Source organism: Emys orbicularis, chromosome 2, assembly GCF_028017835.1.
Source record: "Emys orbicularis isolate rEmyOrb1 chromosome 2, rEmyOrb1.hap1, whole genome shotgun sequence".
In the NCBI taxonomy this organism is placed as follows: Eukaryota; Metazoa; Chordata; order Testudines; family Emydidae; genus Emys; species Emys orbicularis.
Window position 1 is genome coordinate 2,029,382 of NC_088684.1, and position 21,455 is coordinate 2,050,836.

Here is a 21,455-nt window from a genome sequence, read left to right on the forward strand (position 1 = left end):
CATTATTTGGTACTTAATTTTACAGAATGAGCAAGCACAAAAGTTTCTTGAATTTTTCTAGAAGTTAAATGCTCAGTGTTTCATTCATAAACTCAATCTGTAAACTGGAGTATTGTAACTGAGGTCTTATTTTGAAGTGAAATCATAAACCTCTTATTAATATTGACAAATGTGAAAAAAAATTGCCATACAGAAGATTGACTTCACATGAGGAATAGACAGCTTGTGCAGGTGTAGCTGCTCTCTACCAGCTCCTGTTTAACTGTCTAGTACCATGCAATGTTGCATGTTCTGGTATCTAGTTGCTAATATGTTTCAGATAGATACACATCCTAACTTCAGAAGTGATAACTTTAACAAACAAGTCACTTGTTCCCTCTAAATCAATGAAAGTTTAGCATTTGGGTATGGAACTTGTTTACATTCCCATCTGAGGTGGTGTTATGCTGTCATGACTGAAGCAATAACCTTTGGAGGTGGTTAACTGTATGGATTGGCCAATCATGTTGTTTAATGAGGCATTCTCTAGGCTTCAGCTTACTTACTAAACTTACTTTATTTAGTAAGTAAGTACTTTTAGTAACATCTAGACTCCTTTTAGATACTTCTCTTTAAGTCAAGTCTCTTCTGCCAGAAATCACAAGTAATACATCCACCTGCCACCAACAAACAGTTGATTCTAGTTCCTCGTGTAACCTAAGCTGCCCACTGGGAATGGGATGTTTTGGTTATGTAGACAGCTAAACCAAGTTACGTCCTTTTTTTTTTTAAACATCTCTTAGCTTGAAAGACTGTTATGGGAGAGGACCTAGGAGGAAGTTTAAACTATACATGCAAAAACAATGTGTTAACATTTGAGCTTTAAGAATCTTGCTCATCTCTTTTTGGCACTGGTAAAGTTTTTAAAATCTTGGTCCAAACACAAGTTGTAAGTTAAGAAAATGATGTCTATCAGTAGTCCTTTCTTATTGTTGAGTCCTTTGTCATAGCCCTCGTTGTCTTCTGACAGCAGTTAATTTTGTTTTCTTTCCTCTGGTATCAACCCTTCTCCACTACAGCCCAACTCATTCCAATTAATAGGAAACAGCCCCATTGCCTTGTGCTGTGATCTGATATCTGTAAAATTAAGAGTTTGGCTTGATCATTATTGGATAAGATGTAAAACCAAGGCTCATAACTTTAACCTTTCAATGACCACTTTTCCTGAGAGAGTGAGCGTTAACCCTGGTGTCTTTAACTCCAACTCATTCAAAATATAAATCACCCTCTAGTTTTACTTGGATATAATAGTCTTAATTTCCAAGCTCAAATAGTTGTCATTACTCTTTGTGGTTAAATAGCTGCTATGTTCCATTCCAGAACTGATTCCATTTCATAGCTGAGTGAACTGAGCCCTCTTCATTCGTATGCAAAGCTTTTGAGTAGAAAGAAAGTATATACATTTAAGGTGATGGTGATTAGACCGGGGCAGGTGGGGGTTTCCATGGATACAGCCCAGTAAAAATTTTGCATGGCACTTCAGTCTGGTTTGGAAACACTTTAAATATACCTTTGTCTTGTATGGCTGCTTTAGAGTTACTTCCAAAAGTCACTACAAACACTGAATTTAAAGTTAAGGCTGGTCCACACATGTTGCAGGACATCTAAGGCCTGGTCAACATTAGAAACTTTTGCCAGTATAATAACCTCACTTAGGTGTGTGATTTTATTTTTTTTTATTTGTTTTAATTTTTTTATACGGGCAACAGATCTAGTGTAGAGACACTTATACGAGCAAAAGCACTCTGTATCTACACTAGGAAGATATAAGCTGTATCTATACAGGGAGGGTTTGCCAGTATAGGTATACCTACAAACCTGTGTAGACAGGGCCTAAGAGCACGTGGTTTGGAGACAGATTTAGTTCATTTTGCATGAGATATATGCTTAGATCCAGCAGGTATCATTCCAGAAATGCGGTAGGTCTGTCTTTGTAGAGTGAGGATACAAAGCTGTTATCAGAGTTCCCTGTTATGCCTAGTGTTGACAGTAAATGTTTTACACGTTTATGGAGCACTATCAGTATGTTTGTTCTGTGTGAAGACATGGAGGAAGATATGATCCCTACCATACAGAACTTTTGTTCTTAAATACATGGACAATGCAACTAAGAAACAATGCAGCAAGTTACCTTGAAATGATCTCAAAGGAGGGCATAGGATATTGTACCCTACGCTTTATAGCCCGGGGACCAAGCATATTAACCCAGCAAAATAATCGATATGCTGCAATGCCCTTTGTTGGGGTATAAAGCCACTGTGTGCTGTTTGTTATATACTGAATTTGATTGTCATTGTCAATCAGGTTTTTAGGTAACTTAGAATTTGCCATTCCTCAATCTTTTGATTCTTTTTCCTTTTCTCACTTAATTGATTTCCCATAAAATGTCATGGTGTATCTTGTCCTGATTTGTCTTCAATGTTTATTTCCTCTTTTTTTCTCTCTACTTCAGTGCTTTTATACCTTTCTGTTTCCCTGTGTTTTCACTGCCTTGTTTCTTCATCTGCTTCACTCAACAAACAGGTGGGAAAAAAGGTTGTTATATGCAACATACCACTTTTAAGGACTGAGACCTCAATCCACATTCCTGGATCCTTCAAGAAAGTCTCCAGCAAGAGGGAAGCCAGAAAAGGGAGCAGACTGGGTAAAAAGCAGGAAAAAAAAACTTTTTTTGAGAGAGGGAGAGAGAGAGAGTTAAAGAAGCAAGAATGGCACAAACCCTCCCCCCCTTCCTTTGCAGATCACTTTTAAATTAAGACTCTACTTTGAGAAATAACTCAATCAAATGGTATTGTGAGATTTTTCTGACTCTTTTCTCAGTGAGTTCCATATAGACTTTGCTCAGCTTACAAGTCATAACTTTTGTTTGCCAACTTCCCACCCTGCAGATTCATCCCAGAGTCTGAAAATCACACTGTCTTCTTTCCTTCACACTTTACCATCAAAGATTTTGCAGGCCATACTCTGCCCTCACACAACCATCACCCTCTGTTGTTTTCAAATTAAGCTATTACATCTGTATAAACCCATATTTTTCAATAGGTTTCCACAGATGAATGCTCATTAGTGTAGTAAGAGGAGGCCCTGAGATATAAACCTTGGTATCAGAGGCCCGGTATGAGGCCTAAGGCCTGAACTAAAGTAATGGTCAAGACTTTGCTAACATAAAGCAAAGTTAAACTGTGAGCCAGAGGCAGGCCCTGCTCACAGAAGCTGGCAAGGAAAGGGCTGATGCTGCAAAAAGAGACATACCTAAAAGGTACTGGACACCAGATATCAGAACATTCGCATACTTGTACATTCCACAGATAACATAGAACAGGCCGACCCATCCCAATGACAGGGCCAAAAGGGGAATATGATGGATAGTGTTGTTTTGTTCGAACCAACATGTACAAGGTGAGAGGCGGCACCTTACTACGTAGAGGGGTTGTACCTTGCTGCGTAAAGGGGTTGCACCTCAATACGTCAGGAGTGATGTGTAACTTGTTTGTACCTGTGTATAAGAATGTATCCCTGGGGTGGTGTCTTTGTCCGGCCGAGGGGGCAGTGGAAAGTCCCGCCACTGACTGAGCCGGGTCCATTGCCAAGAGGCACTTTCTCGTAGTATGCCCGGTAGACTAAGTCATCTACGGGGAACTGCAACTGTGTCCGAGGTCGCAATAAACCTAGTCGACGTGACTTTGCATCTTACTAGACTCTGTGGTCATTGGGGGTTCTCTTCGGGTCTGCTGGGTCAGCTATCTGCGCAGAGCTGGGGCAGCACACAGAGGGAACACACGCACGCAGCCGAGTGATATCAACATAGGAGAAAGCAGAGCACCACACCGGTAGCATCTGACAACAATTAGCACTGTAATATAGACTACGTAAACAATTCTGTTGCAGAAGAAGGAAGAATCCAGTTTTCTATCTACAGATCTTACTTGGAGTATATGCAAGGATCAGGTCTGATGAGTAAGAAGGTGCCACTTTTATGTAGTCACATTTCAGAGTAGAATCCCACCAACAAAGCCTTTTTAATGTGGAGGGAAGCAGTGTGTGCATGAAGTAACTTAATCAGCAACTTGTTATGCCTGCAGCTCATAAATACTTTCTGCAATGCTCGCCAAATTCCAGGCCAGTCCTCAATAGACAGGTCAGCGTGGAGGTCCTTCTCTACACTAGGAAAAGTACCCTTTGCTGAAAATGTCCCAAACCCTTCTCAGCTGGTGTACAAACGATTTAACATTTCCCCCAGTAAGAAGAGGACAGGTCACTGATACCAAGTGATCCAGATCACTCTGTAAGCTGGGTGGGTGTAAGCACATTGTAATGTAGCTAAACGTAAACATATACCTCTAGGAATGAAGGCTGTAGCTCATACTTAGAGGATGGGGTACTATATCCTGGGAATCAATGACTGAAAAGAAATTAGGCATGGTGGATAACTGGCTGAACGTGAGCTCCCAGAGCGATGCTGTGGCCAAAAGGGCTAATTCACATCCCTGGATTCAGTCTTAGCTCCCATTGTTTCGACAGTGGCTGGAAGTTGAAGCTAGACAAATTCAGACTGGAAATAGGATGTAAATTTTTAATGGTGAGAATAATTAATCCGTTGAAACAATTTCCCAGGGGCCATGGTGGATTCTCCATCACTGACAGTTTTTAAATCGAGACTGGATGGTTTTCTAACAGCTCTGCTCTGGGAATTATTATGGGGCCGGTCTCTGGCTTATGTTGTACAGGAGGTCAGACTGGATGATCCCAATGGTCCATTCTGGCCTTGGAATCTATGGGTGGGAAAACCTTCTAGTGTAGATGGGACAACACTTTTTAGCGCAACTGTAGAAGTGTGATGGTAACCTGGTGGAACATGTTCTCATCACTTGCTTTGTATAATTATTTAATTTTTCCAAACAACCCTTCTTAAAATACAGTTGGAAGAGGGAGTAATGCGCAGAAAGATATTCCGGTACTGTACGATACTAGTGCAGTTTACAAATAGTTACCATTTATGATCTGTGAAAGTTAACAGAAAATCTAGGAATCTGGAAGAGGAAGAGTTTATAGCTGCAAAATAATTAACAAGAGTAATACAGGGTTCCATCTTGTGCTTTCTTATCACCCATATATGTAGATAGTAGCAAAATATTCATGGTCTTGTGGAGTAAGTGATCCAGGCTAGTTATCAAGATTGCGAGTCTTGTAAACGTAAGCCATGCTGCAAAACTTTTTCACAAGAAAAACATTAGTTAAGTTTAAACATAGAATCATAGAACTGTAGAGCTGGAAGATACCTTGAGAGGTCATCAAGTCCAGCGCCCTTCATTGAGACAGGACCAAGTAACCCTAGGCCGTTCCAAAACCCCTAATGATGGGGATTCCACAACCTCCCTTGGAAGCTTTTCCTAGTAGCTAATGTAAATCTCCCTTGCTGCAGAGTAAGCCCATTACTTCTTGTCCTACCTTCAGTGGATGTGGAGAACAATTGATCCCCATTATCTTTATAATAACAGCCCCTTAATATATTTGAAGACTATCATCAGGTCATCCCCCACCACCACCCTCAGCCTTTTCTTCTCAAGACTAAACGTGCCCAGATTTTTTAACCCTCACAGGTCAGATTTTCTAAACCTTTTATCATTTTTTGTTGCTCTCCTCTGGACTCCCTCACTTTGTCCATCTTTTTCCTAAAGAGTGGCACCCAAAACTGGACACGCTACTCTAGCTGAGGCCTCACCAATGCCAAGTAGAGTGGGGCAGTGACTTCCCATGTTTTGTATATGACACCCCGGAATGATACTAGCCTTTTTGCAACTGCATCACATTGTTGATTCATATTCGATTTGGAGTCTCCTATAACCCTCAGATGCTTTTCAGCAGTACCTCTGCCTAGCCAGTTATTCCCCATTTTGTAGTTGTGCATTTGATTTTTCTTTGCTAAGGGTAGTACTTTGCTTTTATCTTTATTTAATTTAATCTTACTGAGTTCAGTCTAATTCTCCAATTTGTCAAGGTCATTTTGATTTCTAATAGTTTCTTCTGGAGTGCTTGCAACCCCTCCCAGTTCGGTATCATCTGCAGATTTTATAAGCATACTCTCCATTCCATTATCCATGTCATGAATGAAAATGTTGCGTAGTACCAGACCCAGAAATGACCACTGCGGGACCCCACTAGATACATGTTCGCAGTTTAACAGCAAATCATTGCTAAGTACTCTGAGTGGTCAACATTGTGCACTCGCCTTATAGTAATTTCATTTAGACCACATTTCCCTAGTTGTTTGAGAATGTCTTGTAGGAATGTATCAAAATCCTTACTAAAATCAAAATGAATTAATTCATGTTAAGTTTTCACATTTTCTAAATTTGTGGCTACCAATGCAAATATGTTGACCACAAAGTAAGGCACAAATTCTAGACAGTGAGGATAACTATTGCTACAACTCATGGGGGGGGGGGGGGGGGCGTGGAGTCTCAATCATTTGAAGTCTTTAAGTCAAGACTAGATGTCTTTCAAAAAAAGAGTAGGACTAATTAATGGATCAAGCCAAAGCTCCATTAAAAAACAAATTTCAGTCTATGAACAACCACTTCTCTTGGGCAGTGCAGATCAGAAAGCTCAGGACAAAGTGCAGGAAAGCTGAGGACAAAGCATTCTTTGTCAAGGGGATGCAGGTAGGGAACAAACTCCCAGAGGAGATCAGGCAAATCCAGAGTCTGTCTTTAGTATATGCTGCTAAACTTTCCTCTCAAAAAACCTTTCCACTTCGACACTTGCAGCACTGACATCCTTTTTACCCAATAAGCTCCTGCCAACCCCAGAATAGAAAATTGAATCTTAAAGAATCAAAGATAAAATCCTATCCCAACAGATTTTTACTCTGAAAAGGGAGATGTCATCCCTAGTGGATTCCATGGAATCTGTCTGCACTGCAGTTAGCCAGCTGCAGCCAGCCTGAGCCCCATGTGCCCATGTCAGCTGGCACCGGCTGGCTGCAGGTGTCTAACTGCAGTGTAAACATACCCTAAGGACTTCACTAATGATATTGATTTTATGTGGAAAGTACTCAATGCTACAGTGTTGGGCAGCAGTATAAAACTCTTTGGATGGATTTCACGCTGTGAACACCTCCTGAATATCCTTTGGAATTGAGGGCAATGTCCTATATGTCCAGCTGAGAACATGGACCCCATGTGGATCTTATTGATGGAGGACATGGGAGGTCATTCGAAAGCTACTCTCTGCAACAGGTGTCTCGTTTCTTGAGCCAGGTTCACTTGGCTCAAAATGAGAAGTGATCGGATATGGAATAAAGCTAGTTCCATTGAAAACTGCCGCCTTACTATTTTTAACACTCCTCCGTTGTAGTTGGAACTGCTCCCCACAAAGCCAGTCAGGACTTTGGGGAGCCTCCTCTCCCTTGGAGCAGACTGTCTTCAGGGCAAGAAGCTCACACGGCTTCACCTCCTTGCAGCATTCAGCATATGCCCCTCCGTGCGCTTCCCACAGCGACTCTGCCCAGGCAGGGTCCTGGGGAAGAGTCCTGCACGCACCCCCACTTCGCAGTCAGACGTGACTCTTAGCCAGCCAGTAAAACAGAGGTTTATTAGATGACAGGAACATGGTCTAAAACAGAGCTTATAGGTCCAGAGAACCGGATCCCTCAGCCGGGTCCATTCTGGGGCCCAGCGAGCCAGACACCCCCGTCTGCCCTCACTTCCCGTCCCCAGCCAGCTCCAAACTGAAACCCCCTCTAGCCCCTCCTCCTCTGCTTTGTTCCTTTCCCGGGCCAGGAGGTCACCTGACCTCTTTGTTCTCCCACACCTTTAGCATCCCCTTGCAGGGGGGAAGGGCCTGGCCATTAGTTGCTAGGCGACAGAGGGTCGGACAGAAACTGAGGCACCCACACAATATTCAGAGGAAACATTAAGAACAGTCCCACTTCATTACACACCTTTACCCCGATATAATGCAAATTTGGATATAACGCGGTAAAGCAGCGCTCCAGGGGGGCGGGGGCTGCGCGCTCCGGCGGATCAAAGCAAGTTCGTTATAACACAGTTTCACCTATAACGCGGTAAGATTTTTTGGCTCCCGAGGACACCATTATATCGAGGTAGAGGTGTACCTTCTGAGTACATCTCAATCTTTATTCCCCCCTCTCCCCCCCCAAGTTGTAAAAGATATTAATGTATCTTGTGTGGAAATTTTTAGGATCTGTGGAGAACAATATCTTAGTTGTGTGATCTTTAAATTGTACATTTCAGTCTTTCTTCTTTGGATCCAGTGACTTCTATTTTCATAAGTTATATCTTCAGACCAATTAGATAACCAACACTTAGTAATTCTTAGTTTTTTATATGAGAGCTGGCTGTCTGGGCTTAAAGGTTGTCTATGATTCTTTTAAAAATATGTAAAAATGGCATATTTTAAGGCACAGACCAGCTGCCTGTGTGTATTGCAGATCTCATGTGCTTGCTTTGGCAAATTACTATAGTAAAAGCTGCATTTTCAGAGACAATACATCTGTGGGAGAATGAATTATATTACAGCAGAGCAGGTGCTCTACTATAAAGTTAGGTCACTTACCATTAAAAAGATGACAATTCTAGGTCCTCAAATTCACATGTTGACTTGAATCAACTTGAAACCTCATGGGAGTATGGGGTAAGGTTAGTGGTCTATGTACCTTAAGTTTGAATTTCATGGTTTTCAGAGGTTTCACTTTAGTCACTGAGAAGTGTGAGACGCCACAGGGGAACCGTAGCTCCATGTTAACAAAGTTTTAGGGCATTTAATTATTTTCTGTCTTGCATATCAACAGTGGTGGTGAGGTAGGAGCCAGAAAGATCTGTTGGATTTTTGGATCCCAGATAATATGCTTAGGACTACCAATTACAAAGAGTCATTTTTACTTCTAAATTGGGCAGATTTAGGCTGGAAGATGATAAAACAACTGTTGAACCTCATGATGTGAGAGCATAACCACACTTAAAGTTTTTTAAAATAAAATTTTAATAGCCTCATGCCATTTTCAAATGACTGTCATGGTTGATCAACTTCCTTTTTGCTCAGATCAAGTTTAAGTGCTTGGTGTGATTCATAAAAGGTAGTGATGTTTATTAAAGTTGTGTGCTCATTCAATTTTGCTGTTGTTCACATCTGTGTGACTTCACCACCTTGGGCTAATCTTAATATAGTAACATTTACATGGTACTATTCAGAGTAGAAACACAAAAATGGGCCAGTTGGTATTAGTTTGCAGCTGCAAATAATTAAGAAAAATAATCAAATTTTTAATCATAACTTTCAACTTTTTCCTAGATTTTGACTTTTCCTGCTCATCTGTTTCGTGGGGTGACTAATAAACTCAAACTGAAAGACCAAAATCTAAAGGATGTTTCTCATAAACCAGCGCAAAAAAATCGCATTTCTGAAATCTCCGGTACAATAATAGATGACCTAGATTCTGCAGAGCAGCAGTACTTCTCAAGCTAAAACTAGCCTATTGTTTCAATAACCATGGGCTACAAAGCTTTCTGCTTCATCTTGATACTTGGGCATAGCAGCTTTTGGCACTCTCCCCTGGTTCTCGTTGTTTTTTCAGAATGCCTTTATGCCAGGCAGAATATTGAGCCTTAGCATGTACAATGTTAAACACAACTTACTATGCTTGGAGGCACTCAGCCAGACCTTTGTTTGTAACCAGGGCCTGCATGCTAATTAAAGCAGGTGTGTAAAACTGCTGGCCCACTTGGTGTACTTGTCCATACCCCCAGGGCTGATTCAGATTATATTGAATTCCAAGTTTTCATTTTAAAATGTTTCTGATCGAAATAACCTGAATGTGAAAAACAATGTAACTTTGTCTTAACCTGAAACATCTCTAAGAAATGCCAAATATGTACATGCACTTTCTGCAATTATGCATGCATATTGTGACAGGGTCAGGCCAGATGGCTACAGGAGAGTGTTAGACGGCAGATCTATTAGTCCCAGATTAAGTAGATCCCTTTTCCCTGGGTAAAGTAACAGGGCAATTCCAGAACAAGCAGGAACTTGCTGGAACCAATTAAGGCAGGCAGGCTAATTAGGACACCTGGAGCCAATTAAGAAGAAACTGCTAGAATCAATTAGGACAGGCTGGCTAATCACGGCACCTGAGTTAAAAAGGACCTCACTTCAGTTTGTAGCATGCATGCGAGGAGCTGGGTCTTAAATGCCCTACGTGATTTCTTCCTTGCTGAGCTATGCTGAATGCAATAGTAACTTCTAACATAGTTTAACTACAGAAAGGCCATATTTTATATTTGATCTTTATGGAAACCACACACTATCGGTAGGGGCATATCCACTCTGGATCAAGTGCAGTGTTTGCCCCCAAATTTGTAATACAGGCCCACAAACCATAATTAAAAACATAATTTGGACTGCTCTACAGAATGTTAGCTATCCTTGGATTAAAGCATCAGGCATACCTCAGATTTTCACTTTACTACATTGATTTTTAGATCATAGTTCTATTTTCCTAGCTATTGCCTTCGCCATCTGGATGAAGGCAAGAGTTTGTGGATGCGTTAGCTCTGTGCTGGGAACAAGGCATGCATGCTCGGTGCATGCAATAGGCACGCATCACTGAGAACGTTGAGACTGAGAATGGGCATGCTCTGTACCAGGGTGGATTTGATTTAAATCACTAGGCAGGAAGACTCTATTTAATCATGGATTTCTACATAAAAGTGCATTTTTGTTGGTTGTTCTAACCTTAATACATATTCTTCACAACTCAGAGATAGAGGTAGGTTTCATTTTTAGAAGTGATTTATTTTAACTAAATTCAAACATTCATATGCTTGTTTTGTTAAAATATTATATGTTTGCTGTTGAAGAAAAAAATCCAGAATACATAACGTTGTTGTTTTAGTTAAATGAGACATTTACATTGTTTTATGTTCTCCTCCTAATCCAGCATGGCAAGGAAATCCTCCAAATATTGATAGTTCACCTCCCCATGACTTCATAAATATCTGCTTCAATTATCTTTGGTAAATGAAATAACCAAACAAACATTCATTTTCTGATATAGCTGTAAAACTAATCTGAAAAGTTTTCAAAATAAATCACTTTAAAAATGTATAGTGTGTACCTTCTAAAAATGAAACCTACCTCTATCTCTGAGTTGTGAAGAATATGTATTAAGGTTAGAACAACCAACAAGAATGCACTTGCATCTGAAGAAGTGAGGTTCTTACCCACAAAAGCTTATGCTCCCAATACTTCTGTGAGTCTTAAAGGTGTGTAATCGAGTGAGTCGGGGCTCTACCCTGCCGGAGGCGGAGGGGAGCCACGCCGACTCACTGCGGCCAAAATCAATAGCCGGTTAGCTCAGGGCTCAGGCCCTCTGGTGTGGGGGCTGAGGAAAAACAACAGTTACGGAGTCTAGGCAAACAGTAGTTAAAGGAGCCCAGGCCCTCTGTAGCAGGGGCGGGGCACAAACAGTCATAGCTCAGGCCCCTTTGGAGCAGGGGCTGAGCAGGCAAGTAGGCAAAGGGGCCCAGGTTCCTACCTGAGCGTTGGGTGAGGGGGAAGCCTGCCACCCGTGTGTAGGGGTGGCAGGGGGGGACGCAGGCCCACCCACTCCACTGCGTCCCAGCCCGGGGCCCTAGCAGCGATGACTCTTGCTGCCGGTCAGTGGGGTGTCCTGACCGAAACACACTGACATCGGCTCACAGGCCTCTGCAGCCTGACCGGGGTCGGCTACCCCCGGGCTACTTCCAAGATCCCCCTCAGGGCCTACCTCGTCCGTGGGGCTGGGTTCAGGCCAGTCCACCAGCATCGGCTCCTCGGTGGCGGGGCTGGGGGGCTGGTTCGGTAGCTCCTCCCCGGGATAGCTGGCACAGGGCAGACTTGACTCCTCCTCGGGGCCGCTGGTCCGGGGCAGGCTGGGCCAGTCCTCCTCGGGGTACCGGGCGAGAGGGAGGCTAGACCAGCGCGGGGCGTTAGCAGGCGGTTCGCGGTCTGCCAGTGTCTCCCAGGCGGGAGCTTGGTCCGGGACGTCTGCTCTCTCCGGCCGGCTGGCCCCTACTGAGCTTTGGTGGCGGGCTTTTATACTTCCGGGTCGGGGCCGTGACCTCGGAGGGGCGGGCCCCGGAAGCTCCGCCCACGCTGGGGATGGAAGCAGCTCTACCCTGCCGGAGGCGGAGGGGAGCCACGCCTCACTACAAGGTGCCACAGGACCCTCTGTTGCTTTTATATAGAAATCCGTGATTAAATCAAGTCTTCCTGGCTAGTGATTTAAATCATAATTTAAATCAATTTGATTTAAATCAAATCCTCCCTGGTGGTACGCAACAAAAATCTTTCTCATAAGAGACAGGTGGCTTTGTTCCTTGCTAAAGGATGTTGAGTTATGTGACCTGTGCATTGGAATGATATGCGAAGAATATTGTCATAAACATCACAAAAGAGCATGACCTAATTTAGTTTTGAAGAAGTAGCTCTGACTTTAAAATACCTTTTAATTTAGTTGTTGTACTAAATGGAAGAGGGGCTTAGAAAATCAGAACACTACCTTTTTTCTCTCTGTTTGGATGGTGCAACATAGAGTGAGTGCCCTTCTTCATTTGAACTAGAGTCTGATTATTTTTTTACAATGTAATGATTTGTCAGCAGCTTGGTTTTCATCTGGCATTACTGTCAGATTTTGTACTTTTCTGTGTGTGGAATTTCTCAGCAGGGAGATGGATCAGTGACAGAATTTTGCTATGAAAGAAAATCCAAGTCGTAAAAAATATTCAGGGTTCATCTCTTTCTGCCAGAATGAAAATATTTTCTCTTCCTGTTTTGTAAATACTATATTTTGACAGTTATTCCTGCCTGGTGTGCTAAAAAAGTAATGAAATTGTACTCAATAAAATGGTCCCACATTTTTCATACCAAAAGGTGGAAATGTTACATTACTGGGCCTCTGCTAATTTTGAGGCAGGCTGTGTTTTTATTGGTGATGAACTTATTTTCCAAAACTTCATACCAAAAACGGCTGAAGGTTTCAGGAAGGGATGTACCAGCATCATTCTGGCTGTGTTTTACTAATGCCTCGTTTTAAATAAACATGCAGAAAACTAACAGAGGTCTCTCTGAAAAATTAAACCTTTTTAGTCTCAAATGCTCCCTTTCCCTAGTCTGGAACTGTGGGTAATACTCGTAGCTGTTCTGGTCCTTGCTTTTACAAAATATCATGCAAGTCCTTCATTTCCGGGCAGCTGTGCTTGAGTGTCATCTTGCAGTATGAACATGATATACTTTCTGGGATTGGCAGAATGTTTGAATTTGCTTGGCTGCAGCTGTTGAGTCCAATGTCTGCCCCTAGCTTAGTTCTCTACGTAGCCCTGCACTTCACTCAGATGTTCATTTGCTGCAGCTATAGATGTAAGAAGTCAGTGGATTGGGACAAGTTGTGGAAAATGAGGAAATTGGTTTAGTTGTAGCTTGCTTAATTTCCCTACGTTTTTAATCCCAACTGAGTCCTATGTTCCTGTCAGACTAGTCTCTAGGCTGCAGTCATCAGACTGTTGGTTGCATGATGCTGGTTGTCTCCTTGTTTCCAACTACTAAATTAGTGGATAGCTAAAAATGTTAAATATAAAGCTGATGTTACTTTTCCCCATAAGCAACTGTGGTTGCCACAAGGATCTCTTCTGTAAGAGAAGATGGTCTGTGTTATCGTAACTTGGAGGGGAGGCAGTCCATGAGAATATGAAGATATGGTCCAGCGTATGAAAGTTTGAGAATTGCTGGCCTTGATGACTTATCCTCCCCCCTACTTTGCAACTCTTCTTGTCACTACCACCTAGGTCATGCATTACTATTGAGTAATGTGATGCTCTGCTTCTGTAGCATGCTCATCTCCAGCTAATCCACAGAGTGAGCCTGATCAGAAAGAGCCACAGCGTGCTGTGTGACAGAGAAGAACATTGCCATGGGGCAAGCCTGTAGTATTTTAAATTGAAAAAGAGTAACTTGAGGGAAGCTCTAGTCAGTGATGCTGTGCGGTTCATAACGAGTCACTTTCATTTTGTGTTTTGACAGAGTGGAAACAGCTTCCATGTTTTTGACCAAGGCCAATTTGCCAAGGAGGTGCTTCCAAAGTACTTCAAACATAACAACATGGCCAGCTTCGTACGTCAGCTCAACATGTGTAAGTACCTCTTAGGCAGTTCAAGAACCCAAAGCATGAGGCCTATGCCTTGCTGCAGTGTTCGCCTCCTCTGCCTACCTCTTTCTTTAACTGGAAGGGCAGTATGGGAACATTCTGGTTTGGTTGGGTTGGAAGCCTGTTAGCTTTGAAGCTTCTCATTATCAGATTTGGTGGGAGGGAAGGGGAGCTGAGTGCACTCATACAGTTCACCTCTGCTGAGAAGAGAGAACCTCTCTAGGACAATAATCTAATGCCTTAGAAAAGAGGAGAGTTCATCACAAAGTTTTCCAGGTGAAGCAGCCTCTAACTGGCTTCTCTCAATAGCCCTCGTTCACATTTTGATATCCCTTGGCTCTTCGAACGAGAGCCCTGCACACTTTCCTTGTTTCACCTTGCACTAGCCTTTCGGTGCCGACGCCCGTCCTTGCCTTGGGCACGTACACCCTGTAGCCAAGAGGGGTCCCATCTGGAATTCTCCCAGAACCTCACTTCCTTTCAGTTAGCCTGAGCTCAACGTGTTTGACAGGCTCACTGATTGCTTGTCAATTTCCTTAGGGGGCAGCTGCCGTGTAGGTCACTTTAAGACCCCGACCAAACCTGACCTGTTTAAAATAACTTCAGCTAGTTTTGGAGTCTCTCCACATCTCGTACTTGCTCTTTTCTATGGCTCTGTCCCCTCCCCTGCTTATGATGATCTAAGGAGGGAAGGGCAACGGGAGGCAGCATGTGCCTGCCTGTGGTAACTGTTGCTGCTGGAAACAGCAGTGCCCTGAGAAAGGGAGGTAAGAGCTCCCTGGCCTGTCCCAATGGGAAGCATCGCCAAAGAAATCCAAGCCTGCCATAGGGATGAAGAGCTCAGCGAGTTGGTTATATCGGAGAGTTGGACTCACCTCTACTCTCCTCCCTGTTCTGCTGTTGAAAGTGGAGCGGACGGTCCCCTCCTCAGGAAGCAGAGCCAAGCTCCTACCCTCTGCTGGCAGGCAGGGGAGTGGAGGTTGTGAGGCCGTTTTTGCAAGAGGAAGAGAGCTCATCCATCTGGCTCAACTTCACATAACAGTCCATTGACCTCTCCAGCACTGTTCCCCTGCTGGTCCCGTTGCCGCAGCTGACTCCAATGCGGGAGGAGGAGGCAACTCGCTTTTTGTGGGGTGGCCACAAATATGGGATCATTTTGGAATAGGATTGACCTAAGCATCGGTGTGTATTAAGGCAAGTGCTGTCTCTTCCGCTTATGCTGCCGGAACCAAGGGGAAGTGATCATAGTCCTAGAATCAAGAAGAAAGGAAAATGTTAGGCCTGGTCTACACTTACCCCCCAAGTCGAAGTAAGGTACGCAAATTCAGCTACGTGAATAACGTAGCTGAATTCGACATACCTTACTTCGAATTTACCGCGGTCCACACGCGGCAGGCAGGCTCCCCCGTCGACTTCGCAGTACTCCTCTCGCCGAGCTGGAGTACCGCAGTCGACGGGGATCACTTCCTGGTTCGATTTATCGCGTCCACACCAGACGCGATAAATCGAACTCGGAACTTCGATCCGCAGCCGTCGAACTACCGGGTAAGTGTAGACTAGCCCTTAGGGAAGCCTCATCTAATTGTATCCATTTAAAATCACATGGGTTAGGCATTCACCCAGTTGTCAGTTCCCTCCTTTTTCACAATGGCAGGAAACAGCTGGGACAGAATCCAGGACTAGCATGGCTTGTGACAGTGAGAATATTTTGTAATATTTGAGTCTTGTTTGTGCCTTAGTTTCCCCTATATGGTGCATTAGCCCAGTGGGTGGAAAAGGACCATTTGCTCTGAGCAAGCCAAGACACACAAGTCTGGGTGTCGCATAGTTGTCTGGGCACTAGATCCCATATCAGTGGAGCATTTTAGAAGACAATGGCAAATCCAATTGCCCAGACATTGACGCTTTGCAGCCAACACCCCCGAGGGATGCAGATTTCCCCCCCTCTCCACAGGGAAGATGGGCACCGTTCCCCAGCTGGAGTACAGAAGACTGGGGGGTTACGTGTTGGCTGCTGGAAGGAGTTGGGGCTCTCTCCTGGTGTCTGACCAAGGAGGTCAGATGGAGAGATAGAGCTTGAACCACGGCTTGACTGGGCTCTGTGCTGACCAGAATGGACTGTGCTGTAACCTTCAGTTCTGTAACCCTGAGGACTTACTGTGCCTGGGTTCCAGGTAACTAATAAACTCACTGTTTTGATGATACTGTGCGAGTGTCCCTGCCAGTGCTGGGCGAGGTGCAGTAATCCCTGCAGAGTGGACAAGTCTCCATCAGGAATCAGTCTCAGTGGGACTTGCTGAATGGAGCTCACTGTGTGAAGCAGGAGTGCTGAAGGCCCAGAGGTCCAGTCTAAGAAGGCACTGGAGCCACGTGGCTTACCTGGAGGAAGAGTGAGACCCGTAGCAGGTCTGGCACCCTGAAGGGGTTCCTCCGAGAGTCTGTTCCAAAGCTAGGGGCATAGCACCAATCCTGTGGATCCGTGACATGAGTACATTGTTAAAAGTCAAGAAATAGCATGTTCTAAGCTTCAATAGCTTTCACTCCCTACGGGTAACTCAAGCCTGGTCTGTGTAAACAAACTGTACTACAAAGGGTACCAGTATAGTTAAAGCCGTACAGCTCCCCTAGTGTGAATGCAATGTTATCAGTATAAAGGTGCCTTTCCCTGTAGGGAAGGGGAGTATGCTTTTTACTGATGATACTTTGCCCATACTAGAGGTCTCACCATTTATCTATTTTGGTAAAAAAATTGCACCTATAACTTGAATCCGTAAATAGTACAAACGTGTGTAGAGTGTTGAGGCCTTAAAGTGGAATAGAAAAAAAGCAAAGAAAAAGGATATTCTGAAAGACCAACTACAGTCAGCTAAGAGCTTCCCATCCCCACTGCCAGCAGAATTTTTTCTGGCTTTCATACTTGCATAGTCATGAAAGCTACCTAATCTGTTATAGCAACTCTTCCCAGAGTTTTCCAGTAGTCTTAACCCAAACAGTATTACCCCATAAGCAGAGCAACCTTGAACAGTCTCGGAAGATAACAAGAGTCCAGTTCTCAAAACAAAGTTCCCAGCATGCACCGGATGGTTCTTAGCCCGAGTCGTTTGTTTTGTTTTTTGTTTTTTACACCATTTCCAGAGTTCCAAGGTAAAAAGTCCATAGGCCTGAAATCCACACCCCTTTTGTGTAGCGAGCTCATGTCGTGTCAGTTAGTTGTAATGCCAGGTTAGTCACTACGTTTTTGTCCTTAAGGTGAAGATTAGACATTCCTGCTTTTACTGAGATGTATAATAATCTTCCTGAGATGCACTGCCTGGGAGACAATTCTTACTGTGAAACATCTGTACAATACAAGTAGCTTTCTAATGCACTGGGACTATACTCGCAACTCTCTGTTCCAAAAATAAGCTAGCGTTTTAATGTCCTTTCTTGTAAATTTGTCTACGTTTTTGGGTGCTGTCCCTTGATATGATGATGGAAAGTCAGACGGTGAATAGGTCCCAGGGAGATAAGCCTTGACAAGGCTTTAAATACACAGTGCTCTTCCTGAGAACAGTCTCTTGCCGGAATCCCCCTCACAACAGAGCTGAGTACAGGGGCGAACAATAACTTCTTGCTTTAGACGGGGAAAAATGTGTTATAGTTAATTGTCAAAACTACAGCTCTTGCTACCATTGGCATTGTGGGGAAATAGAACAGGGGGGCCTTCTTTTTGATAGCCAGAGCTTTGAATCTGTGGGCCCCGAAATAAACCCTCCAACAGAGATCTGTTATGCTGATGGCCTTTACACAGAGTAGGGCAGGCCTAAAGCCTGAACAAGACTGAACAACACGATTCTCTGCCAAACTCGGTCAAGGGTAATGACCAGAGGAGGGGAAAGGGGGAGGAAAGAAACACAGAATAATGCTAAAAGCTACAGCAAGAAACTGCTTTAGCAACATAATAACCGCAAGTTTATGAAACCGCTCGAAAAATAGAATATCCGCTTACATTAAGAAATTGTTTTTGCAAAGAGTTAATCATCCTTGTTGCTACAGCTATTTGCAACATTTTCCAATTCCAGCTATCTGCAAAATTAACCAATGATAAGAACATAAGAGAGGCCGTACTGGGTCAGACCAAAGGTCCATCTAGCCCAGTATCTGTCTACCGACAGTGGCCAATGCCAGGTGCCCCAGAGGGAGTGAACCTAACAGGCAATGATCAAGTGATCTCTCTCCTGCCATCCATCTCCATCCTCTGATGAACAGAGGCTAGGGACACCATTCTTACCCATCCTGGCTAATAGCCATTTATGGACTTAGCCACCATGAATTTATCCAGTCCCCTTTTAAACATTGTTATAGCCCTATAGCTATAGCTCTTCTTTAAGCGTCCCATGGTAACCCCCCCCTTAATCCCTCACCGAAAACCCACGGAAAATAACATGTGCCTTGCCGAGAAATGTACCCAAACTGGGGCCAAGCGCCACCCCTGCAGAAAACCGCCAAGCGCCCCTTTACCGAAATAAACACCCACTTCTCGGAAAATAATGAGGGAGGTGCCGGGGGGGGGGGGGCCTGACCCCAATCCCAACCCCAGTTTTTTAACTCATGACCAACTCATGACTAACCCCAACCCTAGTTCCTCAACTCATGACTGACCCCAACCCCAGTTTCTTAACTCATGACGTATTGTTTGTACTTTGCTTGCGGTTTAATGAAATAAAAACCCGCCTGTGCGCGGTGCTCGGGGTGTCAGTTTTCGAACTGCACCCCAAACGCGTTTGGTACGTATTGCAATAAAGGCCTCAGGCTCTGAGTCTGTGAACTAAAATCAGTGCGTGGGTGATTCTTTCCACAACAGCATGTAAGTAACTGAAGGATCAGCCAAAGCATTCTTAGTTAAAGACTGTATTTTTAATAATGATCATGTTCTTTCTCCTCTCTGTTGCAACAGGAATTGATTTATCTGGGGGAGGGAGTTGGGATTGTGGTAGATGGCTGTTCAGTTTTTAAATTTATTTTATCTAGGAGCGAAGTTAAAGAATTTGGACAAATCCAGACTGAAAGGTCATTTCAGAGTGTCCCAGACTGTGACGGTCCACGCCCCTAAGGTTGCGAGCGGCGTGGACTATCCGCCACTGTCCGTCAAATAGCCCTTCAGTCCAGGGCAGTATGGCCTAGCGGCCAGAGTCTATGACGTCCCCTTTACCTCAAGGAGACGCGGCCTGACGGCAGGAGTCTGTAACACAGCCCTCGGCTACAGGGCAGTAGGGCCTATCGGCCAGAGTCTAGGAGGCAACCCTCGGGTGGAGGGTAGTGTGGCCTAGCGGCCAGAGTCCAGGGAGCAACCCTCGGGTGGAGGGTAGCGTGGCCTAGCGGCCAGAGTCTGTCATTGGGGTGCGACAGCCCCAGTAGGGGGGCCCCGACCCGGGGCCCTAACAGTAGCGAAGTGCTTTTCCACCAGCTCAGCGGGGGGCTCCGACCAAAACACGCTGAGTTTCCCCTTAAGGGGGGCGGGGAGATACCACTCTGTCACCCTCCCGGGGTCCCTTCCTACCAGTCTCTCCGTTGGGGTCTCCCAAGAGTCGTCGGGTCCTTGGTACTCAGCAGATTCGGTCATCCCCTGGGCCTCCTCCAACCTCCGGGGTGCCGGCGTGCCGTGGACGGCGTCTCTTCCCGGTACAGTCAGCGGCTGTGGCTGGTCCGCCGCAGGCGCTTCCCTGGCAGGCCCTTCTCCTACGGGCTCCAGCCCAGAATGAGCTGGTCTCCCTCCCTTTATACTCCTATAGCACTTGGAGCATGCCCAGTCCGCCCAGGGAGGCGGGACTTCCGCTGCCAGTCCCTGGGGCTTAACTCCTTCCGGGCTAAGGCGGGGTAGCCTGGCCCCGCCACACAGACCAACTAGTCCAGTTTGCTGGAAGAAAAGTTGAGTTTGTTGATTCTGTGAATTAAAATTGTTGATTAGCAGAGGGTGTGCAGTGAGTTTATTGGAATCTGCTTGCTTGGTTTTCATAGTATAGTAATGTGGCTATTGCAGTAGTATCTTTCTTGAATTGTTCAATGCTTATTTAGTAGAATTTTTCAATTCCATAATCTTGTATTTCTCCCAAGTAACGTTTCAGTATAAAAATATTATTATATTGGCCCACAGTGCAACTTGGTAAATTTGAAGTTATCCTGGTTAGTGGCTAATCTGATTAGTTCATTGGGTCATGGTAACATGACTAGTTTAGATTCTCTATCTGGCATTAGGACAGTAAATGCAGTTAGTGTTGCAAGTAATCTACCATAAAATAAACGTTCTAAGGGAAATACGGGGAAGCCTCCTGTTTTCGGTGCTAGCTGGTTTCCTGGGACATGGAGTTTTCATGGAAATACTCCAGAGTAGGAGCTAGCATTCTGGGATGGAGGAGTCGGGGAGTACAACCTGTTCAAAACCTGAAAACCATGTACTCTGTTCTCAAGAAATCTGTCTATTCCTAAATTAATGCTAGTTCAATGCTCTCTGCAAATGCACTGTGCTGTCTCTTCTGGGGCCTAAACTTGTGTTGCTTAGTGCTCCTTTTACTCTGAGAACATGCAGGGAAGTGCAGAACTGACGTGTGTGTGTGTGTGTGTGTGTGTGTGTGTGTGAACTGTAACACTTTTTAAAGATCTCTAGGTCAGGAGTTCTCAACCTTTTTCTTTCTGACACTCCCCACAAAATGCTATAAAAACTCCACAGCCCACCAGTGCCCCAACAACTGTTTTTCTGCATATAAAAGCCAGGCCCCGTTAGAGAGTATCAAGCAGGGCAGTTGCCTGGGGGCCCTGCAAAGCTAAGTTGCTTTGGTTTCAGCCAAGGTGGCGGGGCTCAGGGCCCTGGGCTTCAGCCCTGCACAACGGCGCTTCGGCTTTCTGCCATGGGCCCCAGCGAGTCTAACATTGGTCCTGCTTGGCGGACCCCCTGAAACCTGCTGAGGGGCCCCGGACCCCTGCTTGAGAACGGCGGCTGTTGGTGACTTTGACTACTCTTCCCTTCCAGGCCAGCAAAGCAGGAATACGCTGGGATTAGTCTAGAGACATTGATTCAGGGCAGGCTGCTCAGCTTCCTCTCAGCACACGCATACCTATATTTACCTTTTGGTTTTAAATTCTTGAGATAGGCTGCAACATAAAGGATGCCTTTCATATACCCCTCACCTGGAGGCTATATCAAGGATTAGCTTTAATGCTCCAGATGTGGGCTTGAGAA

At 44.5% G+C, this 21,455-nt stretch overlaps 1 protein-coding gene across 3 annotated transcripts in view; it reads left to right on the forward strand.

Annotated features, from left to right (window-relative positions):
• HSF1 (heat shock transcription factor 1) overlaps positions 1–21,455 on the forward strand; it is a 103,130-nt gene that overhangs the window by 2,679 nt on the left and 78,996 nt on the right. For 2 of the 3 annotated variants that reach the window (XM_065397823.1, XM_065397824.1), the window contains exon 2: positions 14,116–14,224. In XM_065397823.1, coding sequence (XP_065253895.1) covers positions 14,116–14,224 — 109 coding nt within the window. Of the gene's footprint in view, positions 1–14,115; positions 14,225–21,455 lie in introns of those variants that run through there. The other variant, XM_065397825.1, reaches the window with a different exon arrangement.